This window comes from Drosophila erecta, unplaced genomic scaffold (assembly GCF_003286155.1).
Source record: "Drosophila erecta strain 14021-0224.00,06,07 unplaced genomic scaffold, DereRS2 tig00000000-arrow-pilon, whole genome shotgun sequence".
Lineage (NCBI taxonomy): Eukaryota > Metazoa > Arthropoda > Insecta > Diptera > Drosophilidae > Drosophila > Drosophila erecta.
In genome coordinates, this window is record NW_020825194.1 from 9,526,990 (window position 1) to 9,541,383 (window position 14,394).

At 47.8% G+C, this 14,394-nt stretch overlaps 2 protein-coding genes across 2 annotated transcripts in view; both read right to left on the reverse strand.

The window, feature by feature from the left end:
• Nucleotides 1–2,043: 2,043 nt before the first annotated feature.
• Nucleotides 2,044–3,660, reverse strand: LOC6554895. Its single transcript, XM_001982170.3, has 2 exons — nucleotides 3,370–3,660; nucleotides 2,044–3,307 (listed from the first exon to the last, which is right to left on the reverse strand). Exons 1-2 carry the CDS (start codon nucleotides 3,544–3,546, stop codon nucleotides 2,921–2,923), a joined length of 564 nt encoding a protein of 187 aa, XP_001982206.2. The 5' UTR covers nucleotides 3,547–3,660; the 3' UTR covers nucleotides 2,044–2,920.
• A 4,410-nt stretch (nucleotides 3,661–8,070) lies between these two features.
• LOC6554896 (MAM domain-containing glycosylphosphatidylinositol anchor protein 2) overlaps nucleotides 8,071–14,394 on the reverse strand; it is a 60,984-nt gene continuing 54,660 nt past the window's right edge. The window contains exons 6-11 of the mRNA XM_001982171.3: nucleotides 13,609–13,759; nucleotides 12,768–12,865; nucleotides 12,050–12,171; nucleotides 11,046–11,226; nucleotides 9,988–10,161; nucleotides 8,071–9,842 (exon numbers count right to left, since the gene is read on the reverse strand). Of these exons, the coding sequence (XP_001982207.2) occupies nucleotides 9,636–9,842; nucleotides 9,988–10,161; nucleotides 11,046–11,226; nucleotides 12,050–12,171; nucleotides 12,768–12,865; nucleotides 13,609–13,759 (933 nt within the window). The 3' untranslated portion in view covers nucleotides 8,071–9,635. The remainder of the gene's footprint in view (nucleotides 9,843–9,987; nucleotides 10,162–11,045; nucleotides 11,227–12,049; nucleotides 12,172–12,767; nucleotides 12,866–13,608; nucleotides 13,760–14,394) is intronic.

The following is a 14,394-nucleotide window of genomic DNA, read 5'->3' on the forward strand; positions in this document are numbered from 1 at the left end:
TTCCATAGAACTGGCTCCTTGGCGGGCCAATTATGCAAACGCTGGCTCGGACAAAACAAAACAATGCGCAGATAAGTAGGGATTTTCTTCTATTTTTTATTACTGTTTTTGGCCCAGCCTTTGCGCTCGTTAATTGTAATTGAAGTTTGCAATTAAAAAGTTTATACGAAGCGCGCCGTCATTAAAAGGAAATGATGCCGGCTAATACAACTAGTGCCCTCCCGAAAGGGCAACTTCCCGGTTCAGGTGGCATTAATTTTGATTTAAATGGTGTGTAAACGCTTTTAAACTTGCGAGATTTGTGTGGCCCTCGTTTCGGGCACTTTATTTGGCCGCAATTGAGTTATTGGCCTCATTAGCGCCAGCGGATCTGGTGCGACTAATTACCCCTCTGATGAATGGGCAGGGCACCTTGCCAGGCATCCTGCGGCAGGACTTCCAGGACTGCCACCACCTTGTCAGCCAATCAAAGTGGGTAAACACCACACACTCACACGCACCCGTGGGCACACAAAACGACGAGCAAACGGCCTCCGCCTAATCATGAATAATGTGCCACATATTCACACAATAAAATCAGGAAAAAGGCAACACAAATATCATAACAAGCCAGTTCGCCACCCCTGGCCTTTCAGCCGATCCTATCAGCCAAAATGTGACATGGGCCACGCGCGCTGGGCGACTGGAATGGGGGGCGGTACACTGAGAGGAAAATACAAGTCCATTTCTATAATTTACTTGACAAGCTTCGATACAGCATGAGCTGGCTTCAAATGCACACGAAATTGTGCGCAGTGCAGCCGGGCAGGCTCTGCTATTAAATATGCGTGTCATGTCCATTTATTTGGCTTTGCTGTCACCTTCGGCCATGTTGACTTTTCAATCTCGAAATCCCGAACACTCCTCGCAGCGCACAGCGCACAGCGCAGTTAGCCTTGGCAATCTGGATAATGTTGGGAACATATTTCGCACATCTGCCGACTGGTTCCCCGTGGCCCGACTTGATTGAATGGGCCTAGACCGGTTCCAGACATCTAAAGTGCACACACATGACTTGCTCGCTCGGATTGCATCCAATCCCCCCCAGAACCAGAACCGAAACCAAGATCCCAGAACCCAGAGCGCTCATGAGAAAATATTTTTTGCCCCAGTCGGCCGCTTAATCAGCATTTGTCAAATGAAAAACCTTTCACCAGCTCCTGGCCAAAATGACAATGACATGGCAGAGCGGCTGGCAAATGGCTCTCTCTCTCTTTGTGTGCATTAGTCTGTGTGAGGGTGTGGGTGTGTGAGTGCGAGTGCGACTGTGTGACTGTGTGACTGCTCCTTAACAATGACACCAAAATGCCTGGCATTATGCGGGCTGCTGACTGCATTGAGTCCAACGTCAACTGTTTCTGTTGACAAATTAGAGCAAAAAGTAAAAATGTCCCATCCGGCAGACAAATGTGGTTCGAGATTTTCCTTGGGCTGGGTGGCGTAAATATGAAGCCAGGTGGAGCAGTCACCTGGGAAACCGGCAAGCACACAAAGGCGGTGGCAGCAGCTCGAGTGCTTTTCCCAATGCGAGGCTGGCAAATTTCCATAAATCATATTAACCCACATTTGACATTACCCACTCCGCCCACCGCCCTCCGCCCCCCGCTTTCCGCTTGCATTGTTTGCCTAAAAGTTTTCATTTTGCACATTTGGCATAGTTTCGCCCTCCACTCAACTTTGTGTGCAGCTTCCTTCTTGTGCTTGCTGCACTTAAAAATTTCCCCCGAAGTTGTCAGCCCAGAAAAAGGTTTTCAGGGCCAACGTTCGCACTGCATATCGAAGCTTTTACTCGGAAAATTCCCGTGCAACGGTGAGTGTACTTTGGGCTAAGTAGATATTGATGAATGTACTTTACGCGCAGCGCAGAATATCCTTTAATTTTAGCTTCAGGCTCGCGGGAATCACATGCATTTCTTATTCTAATTGCCCCGAATGGGAAAATGGGAAAACAAAATAGCCAGAGAATCACATGCTCAAGGCCTTCGATGGTCGCCTTTGTGGGGTAATAAATCATTTTTATTGCTGGCACTTAAAATAGCATTGTGTTGCAATAAAGTCGCCGTAGTAAAACACGAACATTTGCCAGCAGAGCAGCGAGTGAGTTGGCCCACAAAAATCCAGCGCTGACCCACTACTTGACCCGTGGAGTGGTTATCCTGGCCGCAGGAGCAGTCTAATTGAATCGGGATGTCTGGCTGCGGCTCGTGCCATTAGTTTTAATGTTCATTTCGGGAATGTGATCTTGCAACATCCGAGGCCGGGTAATTATGCAATCACTTTTTGGCATGACCTCCAAAACGAACTGCTTGCATGTCCTTTGCCAGGACTCATTCATGCGGCCTTTGGCATTACAAATTGCCGCCGTACGCGAGCTAATGCTTTGCTATTTGTACAAAATGCTAATTTGATTTATCCGCATTTCATTTTTATGAGGCCTCGCTTGTTTCGCGTTACATTGAATCCATTTTTTAGCCGACTCGCGTGCCGTCACCGAGGCGAATGTAAATATTAAATACAAGGCGGCGCATACTCCACATCTTTGGCCAGGACGAGCGGCCTCAGCTCGCAATTAGGATAATCGTCGGCGGGAAATGTTAATTTAAATGTGAATGATTGTGGGCTCTGTTTCTGTTTATATTTCTGCCCCTCATCCTGCTCCTGCTCCTGCTCCTGCTGTTGTTTATTCTACTCCCACTGTTGCTCTGGACATTCGTGCCGCCGGTTGCGTGATGGAGTGTACATGTGTTTGGGCGCGGAACTCACGGCGATTGTGTAACCGCTTGGCTAGGCTTGATTCCGAATTGGAATCTCTCGTGACAGGCGGCCATGCGTGGGGCATTGATTGAGTGAAGTGGGTGACATGGTGACTAGGAGATACCCGCTACAAGTCCATGCTGAAAATGCCACGCTGCTCCACGTTCATATCGCTCCAGACACTAACGGCCTCCTTCACCGCCAAGGATTTCGGCATTTCGCGATGTATCTCATGGTAGAACTCCATGAAGTTTAGAAAGCCATTCGAGGGCAGCAAGCTCTCCCTAATTGCCTCCTTGTTCGAGATCTTCTTAACGCCGGCAACGGGAGCTCTGCTGCCGATTAGCGGCCTATAGGAGGTGACCACATCGCGAGCTCGCCGCTGAGGAACTCTCTTCGCCTTGAGATTCTTTTTAACCACCTTTTTGCGAGCAGCCACTTTCCCGGCCATCTTGTTGGCCCTCTTGGGAGCCACCCGCTTGGGCACATCCATAATAATCTTGGTGACGGAGCCCTTGCAAAAGGTGTGGTACATGAATGCGGCTCCAAGTGCTTTCGGCTTAAGGAAGTACTTACCATATGAGCATATCGATTCCGCTGAGCCGGCGAGAAAGTTCCCCAAACACGCGCTGCATTGGAAAACGCATCATTGGTTCGCATTTGTCTGTGCTGATTTCTGTAGAGTTTCAGGAAGTTTCTGTAGGCAATAATGGACTCTCTGGACTCGACTGATCTACTTATGGTCTGACCCATTGCAGAAAACTTGAGATTTGGTTATGTGATATCAACGATTACTACTAATCAATTTTTGTTGTGAATGCACGAGCTTATTTTGTATAAAACAAAATGTAGTGCTGCTTGACGCAAAAGGCCATGTGAGTCATGAATAAAATTCATGTTTCTACATAAATATTCGTTCGCTTGCATAAGCTTGAATACGAAATGTGATTCATCAGTTCTTTTGATTTATTGTGAAGACATTTTAAGTGTGGCAAAGTGTGAAAATTTCCCAGCAGGTGACACAAAATTGGTTTTCATAAATAAATATGAAAGCCATGCGTCTGTCCGATTCTGCCGAGTTCGTTCAGTAGACTTAAGCCACAACTTGAACACGGTACGCTTTTCATAATTAAAGAGCTTCCTGCCACAAACATTGGTGATTGTGAGCAGTCCCGCAAAACTCCTTCTCGCCAATCTTATCGCTTGGCTAACGAACTAACGCCATTAGCCAACGCGGCCGGTGCGACAACCAGTGGCTACGTAATAAAAAAAGGGCAACAACCGACCATTAGGCTTTTGGCCAAGTGGCAGGAGGGGCACAGGACTGGGCGAAGGACTCTGGCCACTGCGAGCTGAAGCCTAATGAAATTCCATGGAAACATGGAAACATGTTCTCGCCTGATAAGCAGCCATTGGTCAATTGGCCAGTGGAGCGAGGACGAGGAGGGGGGCAGGAGGGCCTCAAATGTGCACCACACAGGCAATCCGGAGGAAGCGAGCGTGACGTGGTACGCAAAACGCAAGCGAGTCTGCCGCACGAAATATGAGAAACTGCAGGGGCGAAAAGTCAATGTCATTTGCAATGCAGCTCTGTAAATTATTTTACATGGCCGACTTAAGGCCAACAAGTGAATGGAGTGAGTGGCTGGGGCTTTAAGAGCACGACCCGGGGCGGAAACTCAGCCATGCCAGACTCTCCGCCAGGTGGAGCTGCAGCAGATTCAGTTGCGCTACACTGGCAGAAAGTGGCCAGGCCTTTGCGTAACCATTTCTGCTGCTTTGGTATTCCTATCTACCCTTAAGATAGATGGAGCGTAAGATAGCTAATTCCACGGCACATGCCGGTAACTTGCGCTCAGTGTAAGTCCACGTGCTTCACCACGCCTGTCCCAACTTTCTGGCATTTATCTCTGTGAAAAGAAATCGCTCAACGCCGGGCGGTCGGCGGTCGGCGGGGCTTCTTTGTCTTAGCCAGGAGCAAAGACAGTGGCGGCAGGAGGCCGGCAAACTGGCGGAGGACCATCCCAAAGCAGCGTTTCCGCCGCGCACTCCTGTGCAGCGAGTCCTGGCAGCAGGATTCAGATGCTCCGCCTCTGCCTGGGCTTTGTGTATGCAAACAAAGTGCGAGATAAACTTTTGTTCTGCCTGAACTTTGTCGCGGCTTCGAGTGCGGGGCTTCTGCAGCTGCCGCGTTTGGCTGTGGCTGTTTTCGCATTATGATTTCAGCTCGCTTTCGCACAAGTCCCGTCTCTTTGTGCGCGCTTTATGAAAATGAGTTAAACATAATACAAATCTCTGGGGCGAGTTTGGGAAATTGTTTTTAAATTTCGCCAGGAGTCCCCTAATGCTCGCTCCTTTGCTCCTTCGCTCTGCGTTTTTGGGTTTGTGTCACACGCGCGAGGCGGCGGAATTGAAAATGCCAGCAACAATATGTCATTAGAATATAAATTGAAATTGACGGGCCAACTTGTTTGCCTTTCGTCGGCATTTCTTTTGCGGCACGCAGACAGGGTAACTGTCATTGGTTTTGCATGTTGCAGGCTGATTAAAAAACTATACGAGAGTGTTTTTCCTCCACTCACGTGCCGCACGCAGGTCGAGGCGAAAATGAGCCGCTCCGAGATGCGGTGACGGTGACTTCTGTGGAAGGCAATCCTGCGGGGCACAGGGTGCCATAGACATACTTTTCCAATTTACCCCCACCACCGCCGGAGCGGACTGTGCGAAATGAGCCACTCAAAGCAATCAGGCAGATACATCTCTGGCCCCACCCAATCACTCAGCCTGACCCCACATCGTGCTCCAGTCCTCGCCAGCCATCAGCGCCATGAATTATGCAAATCTCTTGCGGCCAACTCAGCGCAGAGGCGGTCGAGCTGGGAAAAAATCAAACAAAATCGATTGATGTACAAATTTTTCTTAGCATCCGCAAACAATTTGCTCCAACGGAGATGGAGCCCGCCTTTTGATTTGTGCGTCCATGACAGGCGGGGCATGGGGGCTGCTTGAGTGGAAATGTTGTCTTGTCCTGGCGGCCTACTCCTAAATTATGTAGATTTGTTTTAGCATAATGCTTGCGCTCGTGTGTGTGTGTGTGTGTGTGTGTGTGGGTGTGTGTGTGCGGAAACAAGGATCCTACAGCGATTTCTTTCTGCTCGCCTGCAACGTTTTAAACCGCCATTAAGTTGCCCCCATAAATATCAGGCTGGCCCGTTCCCAAGTTCGCAAGACAAGAATTATGTAAATTCGGTTGGTCGCAGGACTGCGTGGTGTGCACACCACCCACCGGCGCATTTCATTGAATTATTGTGCGTTGCCCAGGACAACTGATGGTCCTGGGATCCCGGATCCCGGACTCGCCTTTTCGACACATTCTTCCGTTGCCATAGTGTTAGTTGGCACTGTGCGGTTGCCTTTGACCCGGCCAATAGTGTGCGAGTATATGAGAAATTCTTGAGTTTCCACTTCGTTGTTTGCCTTGGCCAATTTAATTTATTGGCATTCAGAGCGCAATTTAGTTTAATTTGCCGGACATTCCCCTTGATTGGCCGGCCCACAGTGGACGTTGGCGGAAAGTGTAACTTTTCCATCGGCAATTGTTGAAACTTGCGTTTTTAGCAATAACTGTTCGCAGAAATCAAATCAGTTGAAAATTAATTTAATTCGCACTTGAACGGCAAAGTTTGGCTGCCATGTAGCTTTATGATTTGCCTGCGTTCTACTCTCTCTTTACGCCAGCCATCGCGAAAAAAGCGAAAAATAATCGAAAAAAGCGAAAATACCGAGCTGCAAAATTTTAATTATAAAAGTTTGGATCTTGCTCGCCTTGACGCCTGCTTGCCAGCCAAACAAAACTGCCTGACTGACTGACTGGCTGACTGGATGGCTCGTCCTGCTCCTTTGGCACTCCTGTCTGCGGATTGCGGGTCCTGTGGCAAGGACCAAAGTGGTGGTATTAGTGCCACCCGCAGCAGCATCGTGCGCGCTGCACTTTGCCAATTTCACCAATATTAATTATGATTTCATTTTCGTTTCGTTAACAGTTTTTTCGCAGCGATTCTTTATTGCTGGCGCGCTCCTTTGAAATGAATACCAATGGAAATGAATGGGGTAAGTGAAAGAGTTTCCTTGTGGCGCAACTTAATTAATTTTACATTGCTTCGAGTGCACTGCTCTCTAGCTGGCTGTTGGAAAAGTGTTCAAATGATAAACGAGCTAATTAATATGCGCCAAAACTTGTCCCTGGGCTGAATCCAACTGAATCCAATGCAAATGGCTGGAAAGAGTCGCTTGTGGCCCGCCAATTATGCGATATGATTTGCAAAAGTTGCCCCCACACTCCCGGCTGCACAGCATATTTCTGCGAAATGTCCCCATTTTCTGGGCCAGTTCAACGACACCATTTTCATTAAAATTCATGTGCAATATATTGAGACTTGCATGCATAATGGTCACTAAGTTTGCACCCGGCAAACTTGCAGGGTGGCATCCAGTGGGCCCGCCAACATGCAAATACGCCGACGTGGTGGGACATCTGGGCACTAGCAACTGGTAACTGCTAACTGGAAACCAGTAACTGGCATCCGGACATCCTGCGCTCCGTTCCAAATGCAACTTGCAGCGCTAGTATCCGCCTGTATAAAAACGCAGCTCAAGTAGTTTGGCCGCCTATGAAATTTCATGCATAAACTTTTGCCAAATGCAAAACTTTTAATAATTTAAACCGTGCACGTATGTCCACGTTGCTGGGTCCCTTTTGTGGCCCCGGTCAGCTTTGGGTTGGATTTTTGAAAGAGCTTAGAAGTGCTTGAGGCGAAGTCCTTGGGAGAAAATCGACAGAAAAGACCTGGCATTGCCATCGATGATTATGTACTTTCATATGAATTTGCAGAAAGTTTGCTAGTCTGCTGACTGGCACAAAGGATGTGACACATTTAAATTTCATACTTAGGACTTGCATTATGGCTGGCAAGCACTTGAGGGCCTCTTGAAATTGTACGAAAATTGAAAACGATATACACACAAATGTATTAAGCCATATCCCTGGCTAAGCTGCAGCTGAATTCAATATTTGAAGAGAAATAATAAAGGTATACGCCACAGGAAAATAAAATAAAATAAAGTGGTTACCCCCCTCGCCTTTGTGAATGCTGATGATTTGCAAACATAAATATTGCTTTTGCCGGAAAGAGGTTTGTACTAACAAGCTGAAAGTTCAGAAAATCCGTAAACGTGGGTAAATGAAACCAAATTGCATAGTTTAGTTTACATCTAATGCTTTATTTTATTTTGAATATTTTAGGGTTCTTATGCGCATTAATCATACAATTAGCATCGTACTATGTAGTTAGTAATTAATGAATTCACTTTTTATGAACACGTACCGGTCGCGTGCTTAGCTATATCTGTTTAATCTGAATTATACTGGTATTTAGGTTCGGAGTGGATCCTTTTCGGAACCCTCCGCAACTATGTAATCTGTAGTAACGCCTCCGATTCGTCCTGCATCCTGCACTCAACTGGCTAAGTAAGGTACACACACATACACATTTATGTAGATAAATTGTAACGCTTTTACTTGGTTTTCAATTCGATTTCGGTTTCGGTTTCGGTTTTGGTTTTGGCCTCGTTCGATCGACATGCTAAGTACAGAAGGTTGTGTACGAGTTCGAGCTGCAGGCCGCGGCCCATCAAATATACAAGTGACCCTTGACCTCTATTGTGTGCCCTAAATGAAACAGTACGGATGCGGATCGTACAATTGGAAAGGTGCAAAAGCTGATAAAATGCCTGCTGGGTTCGCAACACTCAATATTATTCACGTATTTATGTATATTTACAGGTCGACGCTCGTGACATTCGCGAGTGACTACTAATATGTATGCAAGATTCACATTCAAATACTCCGAATAATATTCCGATTTCGATTCAGATTCAGATTCCGATTTTGAGTGGGGGATTAGCTAGTTTGCGTCGCTATATTTCGACCTTTCGCCTTTCTTTTGGTGGTACAACACGTTGCTTAAACTCTAATTTACATCGAAAAACATTACATTGAATTGCTGTTACGTTGTTATCCTTTTGGTTATGGGTGCGCTTACTGGCTAAAATAAGACTACAGCTGCAATCGAAAAAGTGGCAATAGAACTGAAATGAACTCGATCTCGAATGTGAATGTGAATGCGAATTCGAATTCGAATTCAAAACGGAAACGTGGCAAATACTTTACATACTAACATTTTGCGGTGTGTGGCTTCTCTGTTTTATTTCATCGCCAATATTTTGTTATTTATGGTTTCGCTCGAAACTAAATAATATCACTATATAATGTTTGCTTAATTTACATACACATCCTGCACATCAGCCCAACATTTATGAAGTAAAATGCAGTTCACATTCAGATATCTAATGCTTATTTACATGACCTAGTTCGACTTATTCTACCATGGGGATGGAACTGGGGGTGGGCTTTGGATGGTGGATTTGCCTTCTCCAATTGCAATTTCCATTAACCATTTTCCGGCTGTATGTGTGTGATGGGGTGTGTGCTAATTTAATCGTGGACAAAACTCTTGAAAAATTATTTACATGGGTTTTTCGTTCAGCTTGTGGGTTTGCCATCTCTCCGCGTCTTTGTTGCTTAGTGTAGGGCTGGATTCACTTGCTCTCTGGGCTGACGGGGTAGGTGTACAATAAAATCTTCTATTCCTCCCCTGGATTTCTATACACTGCTTGTTTCCGTCCTGCCCCGGCCACTTCCTCCTCCAAGTGCGAGTGATTCCCCTTGTCTTGTGCTGCTCCTGGTTTCGATCCTGATCCCGATCGTCTGCCGCCTGAACCGCTTATCCCAGGCCCAGTCGGCGTCTGTCGAACTGACAATTACTCAAGGCCAGGGCCAGAAGAAGCGCCGTGTGCAGCACCCTGGATCCCGGCAGGCTGCCCATGGAGGCACTATTGCTGCGCGACTTGGAGCTGGCCACCACCTCGGCGTCCTCGGGGCCGAGGTCCTGGCTGTTGTTGGCGACGACAAATTGAAATATATCGCTGACCTGCAGGTTGAGGGCGAGAGGCAGACAGTGGGTTGAGCAAAGAAAAGTGGCACAAAATCAAGATTAAGTAGCCGCCCTGTCGCACCGAGCTGGACAGGACACTCGCATAGATTTATGCCGCAGCTATGGGCATTGGAGAACTCACCTCGTTCCAGCCGTAGCGATTCTTGGCCTGCACAATTGCCTCGTAGTAGCCGCCCGGATGCAGATTCTTGATGGTGTAGGACATGATGTGTGTGAGGGGCTCCGAGGCCGGTCGGTGCTCCGGGGTGAGGATGAAGTCGTGCCACCTGCCCGGCTGCTGGTACGTCTCATTCATCTGAAGCGAAACGAAACGAAATGAAACGAAACGAAACGGGACGAAGAGCCAAATTAAGTGCCGGACTCCACCATTGACAGTTTTCCTTTGATTCCATAATTAATTTTATGTCCTGCGCGAGGAAACCAAATGATTTCCGCTGCGAGCGCCCGATCAGGTTATGACAGCTATCACATCAATTAAGTCTCCTCCACCGCCAGCTTCTGCCCCACCTGCTCCTTCCTGCCACTTGATACGCCGCCCCGGCGGAAAGTCCTCCAATAATTGCACTTCAATGGCGCATGAATGCAGGGAAAAATTATCCCCGCCCACTGCAGCTCCACATTCAGCGCCAAGTGTCCGTGAGTTGAAATCTCATTAAATTTCGTGACCCAGCTCGCCCGATTTGCCTGTTTGTACAGCCCAGAGTCGCAATTAAGCGGCATTTTTGTGTGTCTACACCGACATGAGTATTGAACAGCACTCTTCTTTTTTGTGTGTACTTTTGCTACATTGAAAATAATTTTCGAGTTTCTTTCTGTGCCCACATAATTAGCCCACTTTGTATCTACATTTGTATCTGTTCCCTTGCAGTCCTCCTTACATGGGGCTTAATTCCTTTATCAGCGCATTGGATGTCGATTTCTCAAGACATCTTTGTGAGTGTAATTTTAATCACGTGCTTCGTTAGTGAGCACAGTGCTCGCCAAATATAAAAGCCCGTCTCCAGACAAGATGTCAAGGTATCGGATTGCTTGGCGCGTGGAGCATCTCCCAGCAGATTGTCAAGTTGTCAGTCTGGCGGGATCGGGCTTTGTGCATGCTTCACCATTAATTAATTGAATATACTCCTTTCATATCGGATTGCCAGTGGCTTCCCAACCATTATCCCGCCCTCCACTCACCTGCACTCGACGGTAAAGTAGGCGGACCTCCTCCAGCGGCGGGTAGCTATCGATTTTCCAGGTCAGATTGTAGCTGTCCGGCGAATGACCCCACTTGGGCGAATAGAACTCGGCGGCTCCGGGGCGTCCGGAGAGCTCCATGTATTTGCGGGAGCGTCCCAGCGAATTGTCCGCCACGCAGCTGAAAGGGATTTCTAATTAGCATATGGCTTAAGTGGTTAATTGACTTAATTGGCTTTTGGTTTTCGAGTTTTCAGCTCTCTGTGTTTGAGTTGTTAATTTCTGGGCGCGTCATGTTTGCCTGCAATCACTTTTGCACACGGCCAAAAATGTAATTTCCTTTTAATTTTGCATTACACTCTGTCAGCATTACTCATACGTCATGTGGCACGGCCTGTGGCATGAGGCAGCACAACCATCCGCCCTGTGGGCCAGTGGCCGCATCGATCTGGCAGTCGGCAAGTGGCTGGCAACCGACTGGGGAACTCGACTCAACTAATCCAAACACGTCGACACGTCGTGTGCACCAAAGCCACTCACTGTGGGTGGTGGCCAGGTGGTTTGATGGGCGCCAGTAGCACCACTAGCACCCTCACCCACATCGCCCCACATTCGGAAGATGGCTAAAACTTTGTGCATGAAATGTTGTGTCAACATGGCGAAACTTCCGCTTCTTTAATATGTTTCAGACAGATTGACATTGATGTGGAAAACTTGTTTGTCCGCAAAATGGGTGGGGCACGCCCCGCACAGACTATTCCCCAGAAGCCGGACGTGGCTACACGAATGTTCGAGTGTGGCAAATACGGCAGGACTAAGCCCCGATCCCAGACAAGTGGGAACTTACAACTTGGTGCTGCTAACTGGCTGACAAAAAGTGAAATAAGTTGTAGTCAAAGTTGCCAAATTGACTAAATCAACGCTGGCCGGCAAAGTTCACAGTAAGCCACAAGTTGTCCTCGTCGATGCTGGGATTCCATTGAACCACGCGGCCCAGGACTCACCTGTAGTTGCCAAAGTCCTCCTGCTGGATGTGGCGGATGGTGAGCATGTGCCGGTTGGCTCTGGTGGCCATGATGCGCCTGTCCGTCGATTGGATCGGAAATGAGTTTTGGTACCAGGACACCTGCAGCGAGAAGTGACTTGGATTAGCTGGGTTTTCGATGGTGATCACGATGGAGATGAAGATGGAGCACATGTCGATGGACTGCAGCAACTAATAAATTCAACTCAAAATTTGACCCACTTGCAGTAACTTCTGCCGACTGTCCGCAATTCGAAACGAAAAACGAAAAAAGATACGAAACGAAACGAAACGAAATGAAATGAAAGTTGGGCAAATAAAAATGGCATTAATTTGCCACAGCAAGAAATCGGAAAAAGAAATTGCAAGCCAGCCTGGCACAAAGCCTGTGAGAACGGGAACAGGACACAATACAGCAGAACAGGACTCAACTGAAACGAAAAGCTGAATAACTGAAAAACTGAAAAGCTGAAAAACAGGAAAAGTGACCTGGAAAACAAAGTTCTTGCATAAACCGATGGCAAGTGGCGATGGAGGAGGAGGAGGAGGAGGAGGCAGGATGCCTCTGCCCGCCTGCCCCCATTCCTTTTCTGCCCATGGCCCCGTAATCGTAATAATCTAAAAATCCACGAAAAATAACAAAAACTGTCTGGGCACAATGGAACGAATGAAACGGTGCATTCAAAGAGCCAACAAACCGTTGCGACTGGATCAGCGAAAACAATGCAAACGAGCTTCGCCTCGAATCCTTCGCCCGAGTGTATCCAGGATTTCTCCACTTGTATATCCGGGGGATCTGCACCCAGATACCCAGGCATCCGTCAGGTTGCAGGTTGGCAGCGCAGCAGGATTGCGGGATGGCCAGCAAGGACACACAGAGAGAGAAGGAATGAAAGAAAGAGAGAGGCGGTGGAAAGAATTTAGCACACGAAGCGGCAATCTGATTACAGTCAAAAATCAATTTATATACAGTTGCTAAGATTCCGTTTGGTCTCGGCTTTCTCTTCCCGTTCAAATTGTTTTCTGCCCGGCATTTGTCTATATCGAATCAGTCGGTGGTGCCGCATTGTTGCATGCATCGAGTATCTGAGTATCTGAGTGTCTAGTATCTGGAGTCGTGTATCTGCACAGCGGTTTCTCTACTCAACTCGCAGCCGGATTTGCTTTTCCCGCTGCAGTCAGCAGCTTTAAGGCACTGATTTACGAGTCCCACCGTACGCTTTTGCCCAAAACACTTTTCCTCGCCTCCGGCTGCTAGATTTTCTTTATCCCCTTACATCTGCAGTTTCAATTGCAAAGTTCTGATCTGCCCCAAATGGATTTCAAGTTTCTGCCTTATTTACACAATGATTAATGACTGCCGTTGCGGCACAGCTACTCGCACTTAGTACTTGCAGATACACCAAAATAATATAGTTTCTTTGCTTGAAACTATAACACTGGTTGACACAGTAAATTAAGGCCTATGTTGGAATGTACTTTCTATCATGCAACCAATTGAATTAAAGTTAAATTAAATAGCTGTCAAGGGGCACTTACACAACACATCCAGCCGCATGTCGACGGTGACCGGATCTCCCACTCCGTTGTCGGCGGTGCACTGGTAGACTCCCGCCTGCTGGCGCTCCAGCTTCTCCAGGGTCAGAATGGGTCCGTCTCCGATCCTGGCCGTCGACTTGTTCGCGCCGCTCTGGAAGGATATGTGCAAGAAGGTCGGGATATTTTGTAACGCTTTGTAAACAGAGTGGCAACAAATTGAATCAATCGCCGACGTCTTTTGGCCCGGCTAAAATGAAGTCGGCGAGAGTGCAAGTAGCAAATGTCAAAAGACAAATGCTGTTGGCAAGCGAAAAAGTGCGGAAACGAAACGAAATGAAACGAAACAAAACCCAAATGAAGACATCTCCCCGAACGAGCAGGCGAAAAACTTGCTCCTGCTGCACAGGGGGCGGGGCAGGGGGTCAAAGGGCAAGTTGCACAAATATTGGATGTGGAGCATGCAAACTGGATGTAAACACAGACATCGGAGCGGGTCTCAAAGGGCCAAAAGGGGCGTTGTAGCAAGTCAGCTTTTTGGCTTTCTGGCTTTCTGGCTTTCTGGCTGCGAGCGTCTTTTCTTTGGCAACGGCTTTTGCCATGGCTCGGCTTGGCTTTGCCATGGCTTGGTTCTCTGGAGGAGGGGCGGCAGAAGTGACGCTCCCGGGGGAAACACGTGTCAACGTGTGCTGCAAAGACAGCCGAAAACACGACGGAAATGCTGGGGCAGATTGAAATGGAACGCAGCTCTGTAGGATGACACCCAGCTGGCAGTGTCTCCGGGCGAGC

What these genes read in the sequence shown, in the direction of transcription:
- LOC6554895 (XM_001982170.3), bottom strand. Translation starts at nt 3,546, where the DNA reads ATGGGTCAGACCATAAGTAGATCAGTCGAGTCCAGAGAGTCCATTATT. An exon ending in GGAATCGATATGCTCATATG is followed by an intron (nt 3,308 to 3,369) that starts GTAAGTACTTCC and finishes ACCTTTTGCAAG; the next exon opens with GGCTCCGTCACCAAGATTAT.